General features: G+C 34.5%; 1 protein-coding gene across 1 annotated transcript in view; it reads left to right on the forward strand.

Annotated features, from left to right (window-relative positions):
* The window catches only part of LOC136036495 (advillin-like), a gene marked incomplete in the record, with an annotated part of 128,196 nt that extends 112,958 nt beyond the window's left edge, over nt 1-15,238 (forward strand). Inside the window, 4 exon segments of the mRNA XM_065718766.1 lie at nt 244-378; nt 2,789-3,048; nt 12,439-12,606; nt 15,006-15,238. Coding sequence (XP_065574838.1) covers nt 244-378; nt 2,789-3,048; nt 12,439-12,606; nt 15,006-15,119 — 677 coding nt within the window.
* Nucleotides 15,239-16,787: the final 1,549 nt, after the last annotated feature.

The following is a 16,787-nucleotide window of genomic DNA, read 5'->3' on the forward strand; positions in this document are numbered from 1 at the left end:
CACTGAAACAGCAAAATTTTGAAAAAGTTCAATTGGAAGAAAACGTTTGTGAATCTGGCAGTTTTATTAAAAGTTCGACTCCCAGTTCTTTACAATTTATTAAAATACCTAGGGTTGTATTTGTTTTCACTTAACCAATTAGAACGATCATTAGTATCTCATGCATGAACAAGCTACATTTGATGCCCCTGCTGAAAGTGTGTAGGAAATTTTCCAGACTCTAATAACCGATCTCCCTTTTAGGACAAGAAAAAGATGATTTCTGGGAAGCCATTGGCGGCAAAGGTGAATACGCCAGTAACAAAATACTGGCTGACGAGTCACCGGATTTCGACCCTCGTCTGTTCCAGTGCTCTAATGCTTCTGGGAAGTTTAAAGGTAAAATTAATTAGGGTTCAAAAACTAATATTATAATTATAAAAAGTCGAATTTTCCGATTTTTAAAACAAATTTTGGCTTCAAAAATGGATCAGATAAAGTTTGAAACTAAAGGCGAAAAAATTAAACCTAATTAACAATTGCCAAACTTTGACCTTCGCATTTTCCAGTGTTCAAATGCTTAAAGGAAATTGAAAGATAATAAAAAGCCTGATTAAATAGCTAATTTTTGAAACTAATTATTTTTTGTTTTAAAACTCTGGATCAAATAAAAAGATGAAATTTAAATAATTATGCTTGATTGTTTTTTAAGAAATAATTTACGAACAATAGAATTGAGGCTAAACATTTGCAGCTGCGGTAACAAGCGAATGAAAATGGTAAGATTACCATTTTAGACTTTTGTGAAAGATTGTTTTATTATCTTTTTTTATACAATTACCAGGAATTCCCACCCTTCGGTGCAAGCTACCTGGCTTTGACCACCGCATTCTCCTGTGTTCGAATGCTTGAAGGAAATTCAAAGATAAAATTGATACAAGTTGGAAAAACAAAGTGGAATAGTAAAAAATAAAAAGGCTAAAAAGCTTTTTTTGAAACTAACCATTTTTGTCTCAAAACTGGATCAAATAAAAAGGTGAAACTGAAATAAATCATATTTGATTATATTTAAAAAATAATGTATGAACAGCAAAATTGAAGTTAAACATTTACAGCTGTGACAACAAGCAAATGAAAATGGTAAAACGAACGGTTATACAAGCTGAATTTAATTACCATTTTAGATTTTTGTGAAATATTACTTTATTGGATTTTCTGTATAATTACCAGAAATTACCAGACCTCAGTACGGCACTACCAGTCTTTCACTGACGAATTTTTCAGTGTTCAAGGGTTTGAAGCAAGTTCAGAGATAGAATAAATAAATGTGGAAAAAAAGAAACGGAATTTTAAGAAACAAAAAGCTTAAATAGTGGATTTCTGAGACTAATCATTTTTCTGTTTCAAAATTGGATCGGATGAAAAGCTGAGACTGAAATAATTGTATTTGATTAAAATTCGAGAAATAAACTGCGAACAATAGAACCAAAGTCAAAAATATACAGCTATGAAAATAAGAGACTTAAAGTGGTAAAATAAACGGTTATACAAGTAAAATTTAATTACCATTTTAGATATGTGTGCAAGATTATTTATTGGATGTGGTATATAATTACCAGAAATTGCCAAACTTCGTTAGAATCATTGGAATCATTTAAGGAAATACTGGATTTCAGAAACTTCCTGGGAGGCTGTAAGGAAGGTGGCATTGAATAGATCTGGATGGAGGAGGAGCGTGCGTAGCTCTGCCCATCTCCAGGTGGTTTGGTGCTACAGTGAGTTGTTATTAGTAGTAGTAGTAGTAGAAAACCGGCAGTAAAATTATAGCCAGCAGTAGGTTTAGATGGAAGAGGAGCGTGCATGGCTCTGCTGGCCTTTAGGTGGCTCGGTGCTGCAGTGAGTTGTTAGTAGTATTAGTAGTAGTAGTAGAAAAACGAGCAGTAAACTTCTAAGAAGGAATCTACGCTGATTTTTGAAACTAACTATTTTGAATCCAAGGTTAGACTAGAAACAAGAACAACTAAAATAATATATCTGACCTAAAAGTAGACAATCAAAAAATAGGGACGAAACGAAATCTATAAAACTAGTTGTAATATGCATAAATAGTGCAAATGCAAAAAAAAAAATATACAAACTACGAATTCATTTTTGTCTTCTGATGAATTTGCAGATTTTATTGCAGACGGTTGGATTCGTAAAGCTGCTGAAGCCCAACTATGAACACTGCAAATTGACTAAGGGTGCTGGAAAAAAAACTGTGCCTTTTTATGTTGAAAGTGGTGTGAACAGGGATGCATAATTTATCCTGTTTTATTTAAATACACCGTAGACATGAATCTGGGAAAAATACTTTTTGATGGCGACTTTATAATACCTAATTTAAAATATTTGGTTTTATATTAGACGTATATTTTTTGGCTCTTTTAGAACTCAATTCTTTCTAATTACCTTTCTGATTTATGGTTGTCTTGGTTCCTCTGTTTCGGTTGGTTTCAGTCTTACATTGTTTTTTTATCAGCTTGTCGCAATTTTTGTTTTTTCTCTCTTGTCAATTTATAAAATTTCACTCCTTTTTGCCATGAAGGTTCGCCGGAATATTCAAAATCTTTCCAGGCCACAATTTTTTGTTTTTGTTCCTTTGTGATTTAATTTAATTTTCTTCAATCTTCTTTTTTAATTTTCTTCAATTCTTCTTTTCTTTTAATTTTCTTCTTTTCGAGGATTTAAAAATCTTCTTTTCTTTTAATTTTCTTCAATTTCTTGTTGAACATATTTTAATAAATTTTATCTATTAAACCTTTTTTAGCCGAAGAGATCATTGAGTTCAACCAGAACGACCTTGTCCCTGATGATGTCATGGTACTTGATGCTTGCACTACCATCTATGTTTGGATTGGAGCTGAGTCCAACAAGACAGAAAGAGAACGGGCTATGCAAATGGCACAAGAATATTTGAAAACAGACCCTAGTGGAAGAAAAGACATCCCAATTGTCCAAATAAGACAAGGACAAGAACCTCCGACGTTTACTGGCTTCTTTGGTGCTTGGGACGACAAAATGTGGGAGGTTAGTTTTCATTTATTTTAACATATAAGTATTATCCCCTTATTATTTTGTTTTATTAAAATCATGAAATCATGCAGTATGTAAAAGTATTTTTTACATTTAAACAAAATGTTGGTTATTTCTTTTGGTTATATTTTTATAGCTAAATTTTGGGTTTTCGTGGTGTCGCCTCGTATTCGTTGTAAACTAAATAATTGCCTATAGAAAAAGCTTCGATTAAATTATTACGGGACTCTTCATGCTTGAAATAACATTTATTATATAATCACTAAATATTCATTATTATTCAGTTGGTATCTTATTTTAGTGGTAATATATTATAATCTTCTATGTTGCATCATTTGATGCAGCTTAAGAAATCCGTTAAATAAAAAACCTTAATTGTATTTCTGCTGAGATTGCCGGTGCTTTGAACGGTAATCAGAGATGTAGCTAAGGTTTTCAGTGCCTGGGGACAACTTCGATTTTTCGGACCCCCTCTACCATCACTGCTACAATATAAACAAAAACTCAGTTTAGTGTCCCTTCATAAGTTGGGGTGGAGGCTGCCATACCCTCTTGCCCCTCCCCGTCCTAGCTACGCCACTGACAGTAATACCTAGTGATATTATTACCTAGGGATATACCTCTATAGGATAATACCTAGGGATATTTATTTTTATACATCATTATTAACCAGTTGGTATTTTGTTAATCATATAATTTCATGCAATGTGTACAACATGTGCCTTAAATTTGAGCGAAATTGTATGTTATTTTTTTGGATTAATTAATGATTATAGCACTTTATTGTATTGCATCTGAAGCGGGGCGATAAATTGCATATATTTTAGTTTTTGATATCTAAGTAATATACTTAATATTTTAATATTAACTAAATTTTTGTTGGACTTTCAGTTATTTGTGAGAATATTTAGGAGTTGAGTGTTTATTCAGTTAGTATTTTTGTATTATTAAAAAAATTTATTATATGTTTTTTTCTTTAATGCATAAACTATATTTTACGAATATTATGGTACTTTACCCCACCAAACAATTTCCAGCGTACATTCCTGGAGGGAACTTAAAGTGTTTTATTGTGAAATTTCGCAGTTTCATAGATAAAAAGTCGAAAGGTTGATTTTTTTTGGGCATAAGTACATAAAATAGTAGAAAACAGGGAACAACGAAAAAGTTTAATTTATTTTGTTGTTTTTTATTTGTTCATTATTATTATTGGTTTGTTCTTATTTAATTTTGTTTGTTCTTCACTTTTTACATTTTCGCTAAAGTTTTATTTTATTATTTTTTTTTTTTAAATTTTCATTATTTCAAACATTATTTCACACTTTTCAAACTTTATTTTAATTATTTCATATTTCTTATATTATATTTTTCCTTGTATATTTTGTATTTTTATATTTAACTTATTTTTTGGCTTAAATTACTATTTATCTCCAATATTTTACAATACGTTTTGATGATTTGTTTTTAGCGAATGACAGTGGATTATATAATCGAGCAGATAAGAGCTGAAGACCCAGAAGGCGTTATTATGGGAGGTATGGGATTTAATTGAACTGGAATGTTCTTATGCACTAATAATTTCGTTTCTTGATTCTAGGCGAAATTTTGCTTTTAAAAGGAAGCACTGGTTTTGGTATGTAAAAAAAGTCATAGCTTGCAATTAATTTAGTTTAATTAATATTTTGATTGCTTAGTAATTAATTAGTTAATTTAGTTAGTTGCTGACATGCTAACCCTTTTCCCGAATCATCACTTTGCTTTGCATTGTAAATTGTAGTAGATACAGAGTTGGGTCTCCTGGCCCCTTAAATTTACACAAATTACTAATACATTACCCTAATAAACCGCGTATTTACCAAATTGGTAAACACTTCTCCTCTGTCTAGTCTTCCTCAAAGTTTCTGCTATAACCTCCTCTAGAGACCCCACAGTTTCAGTCATTTTTCATCCCAGCCTTTTTTGAGGCACATTTATCTTGTCCTCTTGCATGCTATTTATTAGAACTATTTAGGGGCTCTGTGGATTTCCTGGGTTTCTAACCTCTTCTACTGCCTCCTCCAATTATGCCTAAAATAAAAAAAATCTTGCAATGGTTGAACTAAAGGCTCTGTGGAAAGACTCTTTAGTCTTTCGTTTCTTTAATACAATTTTCTTTTTAGACGCCCCCCTCGCAAGGAAAATAAATTGTTGGCTTTCTTTCAAAAATATAATATAAAGCGTAAACCCTAACAAAATGTAATGTGCAAAAAAACACAAAGAACACAAAATACACCACTGGTCTCTAATTTTTCAAAATTCTACAACAAAGAAATTGCATGAATTGATCACAGTGATGAAAAACTCCAGTTAATCAATAAACTAAGACTTTCTTCTAATAAACACATTTTTAAGATACCTCACTGTTCTACAAATAATTTGTGCGGACGTTATCTGAAAGTAGCAATTCTTTGTTTTCTTTGTATCGAGGAAAGTTCCCTGGCACCGGTTAATCATTCTCTTCATCTTTTCAAAGTTCGCAAATACATCTGTCGTCTTCAAAAGGTCTTCTTTTAACAGACGTTTACAATTTTGCTCTCATTGGAAGGCAATTATCCTTAGCTGAACTATAAGTAAAATATCTACCTGGTAAAATCAGCTTAATGTAGGACTTGTGCCCAAAATCGACTTTTGCATCATTATAAAATTTTAATATTTCCGAACTCTTTGCCTCCTCGCTCCATTTCTAGATCGTGATCTCCTAACGCAATATTATTTATTACTAGCTGTTGGGGTGGCGCTTCGCGCCACCCCAACACCTAGTTGGTGGGGGCGCTTCGCGCCCCCCCCCCCAAGCCCCCCTGCGCGCGTAAGTCGTTACGCGCCATATTAGTTACGCGCCATTGTAGTTGTGTCCCTATGTCCCACCTGTGAATATAGATAGATATATATATATATATATATATATATATTATATATATATATATATATATATATATATATATATATATATATATATATATATATATATATGTTTTTAACTACGTAAAACTTGCGAATATACAACATTCTTTGCTGTCCCATTGTCTGTGCATATAAATAGATTGTCAGGTTTACCGACTCTTGAACATGCAACATATAATGGTCCATGGGAAAACAATCCGTATTCAGATCTATACCTCATGATTCTAATGATTGCTCTTGAGCTTTGTTGATGGTGATTGCTAATCGACCATTCCCTGAGTCGCCATCGTCATTTATATATCCCCCTGTGCACCCCGGCGTCCCCTTTGTAGTTATGTCCCTGTGTCCCGGTCGTCATTTATATTCCCTGTGTCCCGGTCGTCATTTGTGTCCCGGTGTTCCAGTCTGTGATTTCTCTTTGAGTGTCCCGGGCGTCATTTATATTCCTTGTGTCCCGGTGTCCCGGTCGTCATTTATATCCCCCTGTGCCCCCCGGCGTCCCCATTGTAGTTGTGTCCCTGTGTCCCGGTCGTCATTTATATCCCTGTGTCCCGGTCGTCATTTGTATCCGGTGTCCCGGTCTGTATATACATTCGTTTTTAGTTTTGTTTTTCTCCTTTATTTTTTTCCTTTTTTCTTTTTTTTCTTTTTTAGTTTATTTAGATTTTTAGATTTTTTAGTTTTTTTATTAGTTTTTAGTTTTTTTGTAGTTTTTACCATTTTTTTAGTTTTTTTAGTTTTTTTTTTTACTTATGTCCTGGTCGTCATTTATACTCCCTGTGTCCCGGTCGTCATTTGTGTCTCGGTGCTTTGTTGATTGCTAATTTATATTATATTTATATTTATATTTTTTATATTTATTAATATTTTTTTAGTTTTCTTTTTCTCTATTTTTCGGTTTTTTCCTTTTTTTTAGTTTTTTCTTTTTTAGTTTTTAGTTTTTTTTTGTTTTTTACCTTTTTTAGTTTTTTAGTTTTTTTAGTTTTTTAGCTTTTTTAGTTTTTTTATTAGTTTTTAGTTTTTTTTTAGTTTTTGCCTTTTTTTAGTTTTTTCAGTTTTTTTTTAGCTATTAGATTTTTAGTTTTTAGTTTTTTACCTTTTTTTAGTTTTTTTTAGTTTTTTAGCTTTTTTAGTTTTTTTTCTTTTTAGTTTTTTTTGTAGTTTTTACCTTTTTTAGTTTTTTTTCTTCTTTTGTATTAGTGTGAAATAATTCAGACGTCATATGCGGACAAACACGACGTCACTCGACAGACAGACAGACAGACATAACCCACAAACAACTTATTTTTATATATATTTATTCATATTTTTTTAGTTTTCTTTTTCTCTTTTATTTTTCAGTTTTTTCCTTTTTTTAGTTTTTTTCTTTTTTAGTTTTTAGTTTTTTTTAGTTTTTTACCTTTTTTTAGTTTTTTTTAGTTTTTTTAGTTTTTTAGCTTTTTTAGTTTTTTTATTAGTTTTTATTTTTTTTGTAGTTTTTGCCTTTTTTTATTTTTTTCAGTTTTTTTTTAGTTATTAGATTTTTACCTTTTTTAGTTTTTTTTAGTTTTTAGCTTTTTTAGTTTTTTTTTTCTTTTAGTTTTTTTTGTAGTTTTTACCTTTTTTAGTTTTTTTCTTCTTTTGTATTAGTGTGAAATAATTCAGACGTCATATGCGGACAAACATGACGTCACCTGATCCACACACAGATCCACACACAGACAACTTATTTTTATATATATAGATTTAAGAATTAACGACGCTTCTTGACTACTAAGGTCCCTGTGTCGGCCCTGCAGTGCATTCCTGCAGCGTGATTTGATCTCTGGGTCCCGTATTACCAAGCTAAGGTCAAATCCACTGCGCCACCACAGGACTAACACAATATTAATTTCCTTTTTCAAATTTGTTGAAATTTTCAATAAACAACAAAGAGGGATAAAACTCCACAAAAAAAACCTCAAACGAGACTACGGCCAGTAGAAAGGAAAGACTAAAATAACGCGGATATTTCGCCTGTATCCAAACTAGGCGTCCTCACCACAAGATAAAAAGAAAAAAAACACTAAACTAAAAACAAATAAAACCACCATCAATAATAATAAATAAAATTGTCGCTACTGATCCACGTAGGGAAAAGAAGCTGTTTTGAAACATCAAAGCAACTTTCATGTCTGGCCAGTTCGGCTTAAGAACTTTCATTTGAAATTTTCCAATTTTTTTTTTCAAAATTTTTGAGGTGGTCAATATTCTACACCGCATGGAAACAAGATTTTCGTTTTGGTGTTTCTACTAAAAGTTCTAGTATATTCCCAGAATAGAAGTAATACATTTTTAGTGAAATATTAAACAGTAGTTGGAATGGCAACACGTCGTGTTAAGAGATGCCGTTGAGCAGGCAGTAATAAAAAGAATAAATAAGATGCCTTTTATTTAGGTGGGTTAGTTGAGAAACAATAACTTGGAACTTCGGATTTAGTGAATTTTGAATTTAAAGAAATATAAACTTTAGTCAAAGTGAGAAAGTTGGCTTTTTAAGCCTAACAGACAGTCTACAACGGGTGAAACCTTTGATGGGCCAACAGTGGTGAGTAAATTTAATTTTCTTCATAGCTTTTGAGTCGGGTGACTAACTATATGAATGACTATAACCCACTATAGACCGCATCTTGATAACGGGAAATATATGCTTCAGGTAAAAAGGGGAGGTAGGCATCGGTGAGGCATAATTTTGGATTAAGTGATTTCTGAATAAACTACTACTACTACTAACAACTCACCACAGCAACAAGCCACCTGAGGTAAATACGGCTACGCACGCTCCCCCTTCATCCCAATCTATTCAAAACCTCCCTCTTTACTACCCCCCAGGAAGTTTCCACTCCCTTAAATCTTTCCTTATGACATCCTCCCACTCCAACCACGGACGACCTGACTTCCGTTCATCCCTTGACGATTAGCCAAAAAGGACAATCTTCTATAATCTGTCATCCTTCATCCGCAGAACGTGCCCAAACCATCTTAAGCTTTCTCTCATTATAGCCTTAGAAAGCGGGATTGAAACTATTTTTCGCACAGCCTACTGTTTGAAATACGGTCAGTCAGCCGGGTACCCAGGATAATCCGCAGGCAATTTCTTTGGAAAACACCTATGAAATCTTCATCCGTTTTTCGGAGTGCCCATGCTTCAAAACTATATTTGACCACTGTAATCCCTGTAGTTTTCAATATTCTAATCTTGATCATGATATTCTAACCTTGGGTATTCTAATTTTTCTATTCTTTCAACTTTTTGTCAGCTGTGAAAAAGACTTTAGTCAACATGAAATGGTTGGCTTTCTAAGCTTAAAAGGCAGTATTTAATGGCTGAAACCGTTTAGGTGCCAGCAGTGGTGCGTAAATTTAGTTTCTTCTTGGCTTTTAACTGCAATGACTCACTATATGAATCACTATAGCACCCTTTACACCACAGCTTGATAAACGGAAACACAGACTTCAGCTAAAAAGGGGAGGTTGGCTTGGGTTAGGTAGAACTTCGAATTAAGTGAATTTTGACTATAGAAATTATAAACTTTAGTCAACTTGAAAAGGTTGGCTTTCTGAGCCTAAAAGGCAGTGTTTAACGGCTGAAACCTTTTAGGTACCAACAGTGGTACGTGAATTTAGTTTCTTTTTGGCTTTTAATTGCGAGGACTCATTATATGAATTATTATAGCACGCTTTACACTGCAGATTGATAAAGGGAAATACGTACTTCAGCTAAACAAGGGAGGTTGGCTTGGGTTAGGTACAACTTATAATTCAGTGAATATTGAATAAAGAGAATTGTAAACTTTAGTCATCATGAACAGGTTGGTTTTAAGCCTAAAAGGTAGCCTGAAATTGGGTGAAACCAATTAGGGGTCAAGAATGGTAGGCAAAATTTAATGCCTTAGTGTATATTATAGACCGCATTCTAATAAATAGAAATCTATTCTTTAATTTAAAAGTGAAGATAGGCTTTTTAAGCCTGAAAAAGCAGCCTTTAATAAGTGGATCTTTGAGGAGCCAAAGAGCTACATCAATTTTGAGGCTTCTTGTCTCTTCACTTGAAGGACCCTGTACATCTATCTTTTAGAACTGAAAACCCCTTTACTTTCACCAAAGTTGCCCAAGTCAAAGTCAAAAGAGTTTGAACACTTCCTTGTTTACAAAGCTGAAGCGAATCATACAAGGGACTTGCATGATTTCAAAAAGATTTAAACAGTAAGGTTTAATAAAAGGGAAAAATCTAAAATCAAAAGAGGAAAGAAAAAAGGTGAAACCAATTTTTATGGCTTGGTTTTTACTGCCTGGAAGTACTTGTGTTGCGTAAAACATCCCAATCTCCTGTTCTCTCTCTATCGTTTCTATTGCCACTGCTAGAAACAATACTGAGCTGCTGAGGCAACACATAGGGGCACACTCCTCCTTCACCCCAATCTGTTCCAAGCATCAATCTTTACTCCCTCTTGTGAAATTTTGTTTCACCAAGTGAAAAAAAGTTCATTGTATGACCATGCAAGTTCCTTGTATGATTCGCTTCATAGAAAAAGAAAACAAAAGAAAAGCGACCAAATATAGGTTACCATCTAATAGCTAAGTTGGAATATTGAGTTAAACATCAAGAAGTTTAATTTGCAAAATGAAATTCATAAACAAATTATAAACATAAAAAGATATTAAACCAAGCATACAGCTTCAGTAAATCATGTTTTGGAAAATCAGTTACAGCTAGTTGTTTCAACCACCTGAAGTATCATTTTTTTTACCCACTAATTACCCACTAATATGAATATAATTACAATGGTGCTAGCAAGTGTCTTCTTTTGCACGAAAATAATTGTAAATTTGCATGAATTTTAACTGCTGTGCGTGGACATAGGTTTGAATCCCTTACCACGTCTTTTTGGTTGGAATTACAGTTCCCAAATTGCCATATCTATGCAACCCTAATTGGCTTTTGCTAAAATGCTGCTTGACCCATTAATAATTGCCTTTCGTTTTTACTAACTAAACTAACTTCTGTTTGTACTATGGCTAGCTTAGTCTTCTAACATATCTAAGGGTAATGTGTATTTTATCCAGGTCTTGGTTTTGACACTGCAGTGAATGAAGCCTCATTTTTGGGGACTCCTGTTCATCCGTCGTAGGGCTCAAAGGGTAGCGACCCTTGGGGTACATATATCAAAGTAACGAACAGCTTTGTAGACTTTACAAAGCTTTATCCAGCGATAGGTAGGACTGCCACTTCTATTGGTTTTTGTCGGGAAGGGGACTAAATTTATCGAAAGCCTATCAAACTCTTCTGCAATCCTTTTCTAAAATACCCTTTTGTCAACAAAATCTTGCCAAAGTCTCTTTACAATCTACGTTTTTCTGGATTTTTCATTGGATACTAGATAATCCTACCTTGAACCTGGTCAAATAGGGTATGACAAGCTGGAGCAATGGCGTAGTTCCCAAACTGCCTCAGTTGCAAAAGCTTTGGAAATGTGCCAAATATTATGAATACACTGTGTTCGAATTATAGACTCCAGGTGCTGGTAAAATTGTATTGAAAACCCTTTAATGGTTCAGAGATCTTATAAGCAGAATCTTGACTTTGTCTTGCTGTCAACTTTTTGTGGGTCTAAAATAACCGTTCAGAATTGTACCATAAAAAGCGATTCTACCCATCCGGAAAAGTTGTATCCGGATCGCGTAATTCAGCGTTATTACGGGTCTTATGCCATTCTACAGTCTTATACATGAAAAATGATTTTGTATCGTTATTTTTCAATTTTTCAAGTATCAATATTTTTAAAAGCTTGACTGGCATAAAATTCGTTTCGTCATTTTCATCATTTCAATCGTTTTTACCAGATTTTCAAAAGCTTGACTGGCATAAAAACTGTTTCGTCATTTTCATCGTTTCAATCAGTTTTACCAGATTTTCAAAAGCTTGACTGGCATAAAAATCGTTTCATCGTTTCAATGGTTATTTTTACCAGATTTTCAAAAGCCTGACTGGGATAAAAAAAATTCTGCGTGGGCGTCTGTTTCGGTTGGTTGCCGACTTGTTGGTCTTCAATATATATATATATATATATATATATATATATATATATATATATATATATATATATATATATATATATATATATATATATGTTTTTAACTACGTAAAACATTCGAATATACAACATTCTTTGCTGTCCCATTTTCTATGCATATAAATAGATTGTCGGGTAACTGACTCTTGAACATGCAACATATAATTGTAAGGTAATTCAATATAATCTTTGATATTTGCCATGTCATTTAACTTTCGAATACTGTATGTATTTTTCGGAGAGAGTAACCGGGATTTAAAAAAAAAGGTAGAAAACCTGCCCCAAAAAAAGTTACTGCAATTCTTTTCATTTACAGGATTAACTGTTTGTGTATTATTGTGTATTTTTAAAGGGACAGAGCGGTTTTGAAGGCGTCAAACAAGCTATGGCCCAAAGTGACCCAAGTGGAGTTATTATGACTTCAAAGAGTGGGTATGAAGGATCAGTATATCCTATTGAAGTACTGAAAGAAAAAGATCCTGAAAAACTACCTTATGGAGTAGATGCAACAAAGAAAGAGGTGATGTGACCATCAATGTGGGGGAAAACTCGTGGTGTTGACTGTTCATCCAATATTCTGGGATTTAAAAGTTGTTTTGTATTGTCTGCTTATGGGAATTTATTGCTGTCAAAATGTAACGATCGCTTTTATGCTACTTTATATGTCTATCTGCTTTGATTTGTTTTGTTTTTTATTAATTCTCACAGGAGAAAAATTAGGAGAGAGAGAGCGAGAGAGAGAGAGAGAGAGAGAGAGAGAGAGAGAGAGAGAGAGAGAGAGAGAGAGAGAGAGAGAGAGAGAGAGAGAGAGAGAGCGAGAGCGAGAGCGAGAGAGAGAGAGCGAGAGAGAGAGAGAGATAGAGAGAGATAGAGAGAGAGAGAGAGAGAGTTTATAAACATATAAAAATAATATATATTATTTTATATATAATATATAAAAAAAAACTAAAAGTGTGCTTAATTCGCAAGTAATTAATAAAAGTGAAAGCTATTTGATATAAGATATTGTATTGCGGCTTTCTTGGGAGGTGAGGAGGAAGGATACCTCAAGCAAAGGACACCTCAAACATGTTTACTCAAAGCTGAGTTTATATGATGATAAAGAGAATGTTAGGAAAATGAGTATCTTGTAAGTGAAGAAAAGAGATAAGACTGCACGTGGTGAAATACGTTGTGAACCTGTAAAATTGAAATGCGAAATGCCGCATTTTTATTTCCTTAATATGGTAATTTTACCGAAATATAAATCTCAGTTGGTAAAAACGACCACACACCATGAAATAGCCTGCTTTGTCAGCTCTAGTTTTAGGATTTTGTTGCCTCCCTAATTTTGTTCGACCTTCGGCCCTTTCGAACGAGCGTTTAATCCCTGTAAACTAGCCCTTACACGGACTCTCTCTAATTGTATACATGATACGGCGGTTACTAATAACCGCCGTAGCGGATATTAGGGTATCGATTAGGATATCGAACGATTAGGATATTGTTCGAGCCGTCGGCCCTTTCGAACAAGTCTTTAATCCCTGTAAATATGCCCTCACACGGACTTTCTCTGCTCGTATGCATACTACGGTGGTTACTAATAACTCACAAGAGCACGGAGCCGTCTGAGGCTAATACAGCTGCCTACCCTCTTCTTCTACCCCAATCTATTCAAAGCGTCACTGTTAAACCCTTCCGAAAAAGTTTGAATTTCTTGGAATAATATGAAATACCTTGGAATTTCTTGGATTTGTTTCTTATGACCTCTGTCCCATCCCAGTCGGGGAAATGTATCTTTGTTTTGGTCCCAAATGGATCATCTTGATCTTTTTTTCCCATTACGTAACATCACCAGTTCATCATCACTTATTCCTAGAGTAAGTGACTTACTCTCCTCAACATAGATTTTTATGCTTATTTTGGCACCTTGCACTCTCAAAATCTCAAAGAATTCATTCATTTACCTAGCTTTGATTTATTTAAGACCCACATATCATTTGTACTAGCTAAGTCTAGAGGAGTTTTTTCTTTCTGTTTGATGTAATTTTCTCCCATAATCATTTCTTGTGTTCTTAAATTGCAATTAATATATATGTAAAACGCAAACAATGTAGCATTGGACTTTACAGTCCCTCCTGGCGGTGCTGGTCTCCTTTTCATGTAAATTTTGGTGCTGATCAAGTTCAAGTAAATTTTCCCCGTGGAAAATTAGCCCCTGCAGAAAAAACCTCAGAAAATTCCCCGGCGAAAAATTCTCCCCCGGGGGGGAAGTATCCCGCCTATTAATAACGTTCGCTTTTTTACTTTTTACAGTATTTGACGAATGTTCTCTGTGGACAATTCTCCCCGTGGAAATTCCCATTGCTGAAATCTACCCCCTCGCAAGCTCTCCCTCTCGTAGAAAATTGCTATACTGGCAAAATAGCTGGCGGAGCTGCCTTGCAAGTAGATGGTCCTCAGACTTAACAAATGTAGGCTAAGTCACCTACTGTTCACATTGCTCACTATGGTCCACAGCTTAGGCCTTATGGTCTTTTCTGATAGTAAATTGCTGTCTTCACCGACTTTTCTGCTAGCAAAATCCTGTCTTTATCAACTTTACTGCCAGCAAAATACTTCACTGGCTTTTCTGCTAGCAAAAAGCTGCCTTCACTGGCTTTTCTGCTTGTGAATAACTGGCTTCGCTGGCTTTTCTGCTCTATTTGAAGTCTTTATCTATTTGAAATCAGCTGTATAATCAAGAGTGAAGTATAATAACATGGTCAAAAATCAGAAGCATAATAACAAGAGTGCGAGTGTCAAAGACTCGAGCCCCACCTGAGGTACATTTGCGATATTACTCTTTTTTATGTTGTTCTTTGTATTTTGTTTCTAATATCCTTATTTTTTCTGAATAAAGAAAACTAGAAGAAACACTAATTCTTTTGTCTATTCCAGACGTACTTGACGATTGAAGATTTTAAAGAAGCGTTTAAAATGACTAAAGAAGAATTTGCAAAACTGCCTACCTGGAAACAGCAAGATCTAAAAAAGTCTGCTGGAATATTCTAAGTTTTTCGCACAATTTATTTTCCTGTGAGTAGCATGGCAACTCTTTCTTTCTTATACCGCCTTTGCTGAAATATCTTCTTGTTGCGATTTTCGAAAATAAAAATTTGTCTCCTTTGGAACTCTTTTTAGTCTATTCCAGGATTATGAAGGAGTTATTGTCGATTTCTTAGGAGTAAAGAGCAAAGTGGACTCTTTGTGTTATAAATAAAAAAACCGGGTTTTTCGATTTAAAATAAAGAGCAACACTAAATCTAAAAACGAACAGAACATATTCTTTATATGATGAGGGCTTCTTCCTCCTCAATCTTTCGCTCATTACACTAACATTTTTAGTGCTTAAATAATATATAATTCCAACTAAACGGCCCATGTGGTTTAGGAGTTGTTTTGAGAGAATTGTGGCAATAAGTCAAAATTTGCCGTAAAGAGCGAGGGATTGAAGAGGGGCACCCCCCCCCCCCCTCAAACAAAGAATGGATTTCTGTTCGTTTTAAGTTTACTCCTTGTTCCTGGTTCAGACAAAAATAGTTTTCAATTATTCTTTGAGCGTTTTTCAAATCATGCCGGAAAATCCCCCTCGCGTAAAATTCCCCCCACCCCAGGTAAAATTCCGTGTGTTTCCCAGTAACAAACGCTAAATGTAAACAATGGGCAAATTACATAACTTGCAGCCCTTTCCCTAGGGGCTGTGGTTGGTCATACCATACCCAGAGACAAAGTTGCTATAGTTTTTAACAATTTTGAACCAGACGGCTATCTCAAAATTGCGATCAGATGTCTTTGGGGAAACAGGGGCGTATGGTGGGGTCTAGTTGTCCTCAAATCTTTTTAGTCATTTAAAAGGGAGCTAGAATTTTTAATTTTGATTAGAATGAGCGGTCTCCTGCTTTTCTTGGACCATTGGTTCGAAACGATCACCCTGAGGGAAAAAAGATGAACAAACCTAAACGTACATCCGTGACCTTTCTTCTGGCCAAATATTCAACATTTTTGTAGATAGGAGCTTGAATTCTCTACAGCATAATTCGCTTATATTTTGAATCTAATGGTATGATTTTTATCCCCTTGACTTTCTGGGGGTGTTTTCCCCCTTTTTCGAAAATCAGACGATTTTCTTAGGCTTACTGCTTTTGATGGGTAACATTGAACTTTATAAGCTTTATATATTTGTAATCAGCATAAAAGCCAATTCGTTTGACGTGTTAACTGTTATCATTTCTTTTTAGAATTTCAGCTACTATTAGGCCGAGCCATTGAATAGATTGAGATGGAGGGGAGTATTCGTAGCTGTGTTGACCTCAGGCGGCTTACAGTGAGCTATTAGTAGCAGTAGTAGTAGTTGCTCCTTACTTACAGTTCGTAACCCCGATTTTCTGGCTTTTTTTTCTTTTCACCAAGGCATTTGGTAGAGAAGCAGGTGTCTTCAAAATTTCAGAAGGGCTCATTTGATCGGAAGTTGGAAGTCCTATGGTCCTATTTAATAGTCAAAGCAATTGGAGGGAAACCTGCCCCCTCCCTCCGTGCTCCTTTCCCCCCAAGGATATGTGACCGAAATTTTGAGATATCCCTCTTATTCAAAATAATTGAAAGGTCCAATAACTGTACTTTTGGGGGTAACATGACTACTGGATCCCCTAGGGCATGGGCTGTAAGTTGTATAGTTCACCC

This window comes from Artemia franciscana, chromosome 15 (assembly GCF_032884065.1).
Source record: "Artemia franciscana chromosome 15, ASM3288406v1, whole genome shotgun sequence".
NCBI lineage: Eukaryota > Metazoa > Arthropoda > Branchiopoda > Anostraca > Artemiidae > Artemia > Artemia franciscana.